This window comes from Penaeus japonicus, unplaced genomic scaffold (assembly GCF_977035675.1).
Source record: "Penaeus japonicus unplaced genomic scaffold, GWHDUDI00000001_assembly GWHDUDI00000038, whole genome shotgun sequence".
NCBI lineage: Eukaryota > Metazoa > Arthropoda > Malacostraca > Decapoda > Penaeidae > Penaeus > Penaeus japonicus.
This window is the reverse complement of record NW_028234440.1, coordinates 15,974,138-15,976,637: the sequence shown is the minus strand read 5'-3', so window position 1 is coordinate 15,976,637 and position 2,500 is coordinate 15,974,138. Positions and strand designations below refer to the sequence as shown.

General features: G+C 38.2%; 1 protein-coding gene across 1 annotated transcript in view; it reads right to left on the bottom strand.

The window, feature by feature from the left end:
- Positions 1-2,500, bottom strand: part of Pis (phosphatidylinositol synthase) — a 5,813-nt gene that overhangs the window by 2,239 nt on the left and 1,074 nt on the right. The window contains exons 2-4 of the mRNA XM_043031152.2: positions 2,394-2,500; positions 1,139-1,292; positions 1-848 (exon numbers count right to left, since the gene is read on the bottom strand). The exon at positions 1-848 is cut by the window's left edge and continues 2,239 nt beyond it; the exon at positions 2,394-2,500 is cut by the window's right edge and continues 28 nt beyond it. Coding sequence (XP_042887086.1) covers positions 527-848; positions 1,139-1,292; positions 2,394-2,500 — 583 coding nt within the window. The 3' untranslated portion in view covers positions 1-526. The remainder of the gene's footprint in view (positions 849-1,138; positions 1,293-2,393) is intronic.

Here is a 2,500-nt window from a genome sequence, read left to right as displayed (position 1 = left end):
CTGCAAAACAGGGTATCGCAAGTTAGGCCCAACCGAAGCGAGTTCCGTTATAAATACCTGGAATCGTAGTAAGAGAAAAAAATCAGGGAATGACTTATTGTCGCAGGACACGTCATGTAAATTGTAGGATCTTAATATGTTTACTTATTTTTCCCTCTTTACATCATTCCTTGGATCAATTCTCCTAATACCTGTTTATTTGTAAGCATTAAACATACCTGACATGTAAGACTCAAAGAGAAACAAGGAAACAAAACAAAAAAAAAGGTCTTTGGTTGACAAAATGAGTACATAAATTATCTGTAAATCATTACATTCAACACCTGAATTACTTTCTTTTCAAGAACTGACAGATTACCCAACATACACTTCACTGCATATAAACACATCCAAGGAAAATTTCAGGTTTCACCGTAATAATATCAGGAACAACAAAAAAGAAAAGATAAGAGAGAGAAACGAGAAAGGTGATTTAGGAGAATGCCTTTCCCCTAAATCGAAACCTCCCATCCCTGAGCTCCTCCTTTTACTTGTTCTTGCTCACGGTCTCCAGCCTCTCCTTCACATCGATGCCCCCTAGCGTGATGGCCGCCTCGTAGCCTTGCATGAGGGCCAAGACCAGCTTCAGAATCCCCACGGGCAAGAGGCCATAGGACAGGGCCCTCCAGAGTCCTATACCAGCAACGATGGGACCCTCAGTGAAGTGGAGGAGGTAGAGGGACGCGTAGAAGAGCTCATTCCCTGCGCACATGAAGAAGAGGACGGAACGGGAGGTGTAGTAGATGCGGAGAAGGGGGTTGGTGTTCGCCTCCTGGGACTTGTGGCTTGCGCGTCCAGCCATGACAGTCCTGCGGAAAAATTGGAAAGAGCTTTGTAAAATCTTGTTCATGTATCTTCAAATGCATTTTTTTTTTCAGGCATTTACTTATAGCTACTTGTACTTTTATCAAATTCTTTATAAAATTGAGGCACACCTTTGTCTTTATTGAAGAAACTATCAAAAACTCGGACAAAAATATTTCAGAAAAGAACTACACCATTCACAACCAAACAACTACATCTGCTCCACAGAATCAAAACACTGTAGTCTGCCCCGAACAAGAGGCTCTTACCACCTCCAACCAGCGAGGCAACTTACGTGTGCAAGTGCAGCCAGTGGCAGGCGATGTCGATGGCCATAGAGAGTTGGAAGAAGAACATGTATTCCGGGTAGAAGTGGCTAAGTGTAACCAGTAAGCACATGGTGCCACAGCGATCTGTCAGTTGATCCAGCATTGCTCCAAACTTGGTGCCTGATGACAGGAAAATCAATTATTATAATATCAATAAGCAGCAGCTTGATGAAATAAAAAGTACAAAATTAATAACTTACACACATACATGCACATGTTTTATTAATTCAATTATCTATAAGGGCTGGTAATAATATTGACAATGTTATTAGAAATGAGTATACACCTTACATATTTAACACATTTTTACGTTAGAAACCTATCCATCAGAAGACAAAATGGAAGAAATAATAAAAGATTCTACAAGGCATCATTGAAAATTTACTGAAAAGGCAACGAAAAAAGAAAATCCCTCAAGACCAAGATAATCTCCCTCTCGAAGACTCCGATTCACACACGGCCTAAATATTACCAGCAGAGCACATTAAGCAAGAGGGAAGAGGCAGAAGCCCTATAAAAGAGTGGACGTCGACCCCTCCAGTAATCACTTTAGCAAAACATTACATTCTTTTGGCCTATGGTTCCATTGGTAACTATATTACATAACAAGCATCATTGTATAGTTATCAAGATGTGTTATGATAAGGCTCTTGAACCAAGCTGTTGAATGATGAATTTGTTACATGAAGGTAAAGACATCAAAATATAAGCATGATAGCCTGTTATTTTCAGACATTACAAACAGCTGATGTTATATCTATACAAATGCCTGGATTACAGTCAAAAGGGATATGGCTAATACCATTATCACAAAAATGAAAAATTATAACAGTATATTCTTTAAAAGGTCTAACACAGAAAAGGCATACATGAGAATAAATAATTTCACAATGCAAGAGATCTAACTGTATTTCTAATCAAATTTTCATCAAAATTATATGATATTCATTTTCATCCACACTTTTTTTTATATCTGTCACAATGAGATCTGTCCATCCTTTAATTAAATAATCAAAAACACTGAGAGATACAAAATATCCTACAAATCTGTACCACAACAAAATCTCTCTCTATAACTTAATGCTTGACAAAATGTCATGACTGTATATCTACCTGTAACATAGTAATTAATCTACATGTACGATCATCTCTTATCATCTCAATTAATTCCTAATAAAAAAATATTGACAATAGTTTTCAAGAATACAGGTAGCATCTCACCTTGGTTGAGCATCCTGGCTGCATGTCCATCGAAGGCATCCAAAAATCCTGACAAGAGATACATTGCCGCAGCCATGACGTGGTTGTGCGGCATGTAGTAGAATGAC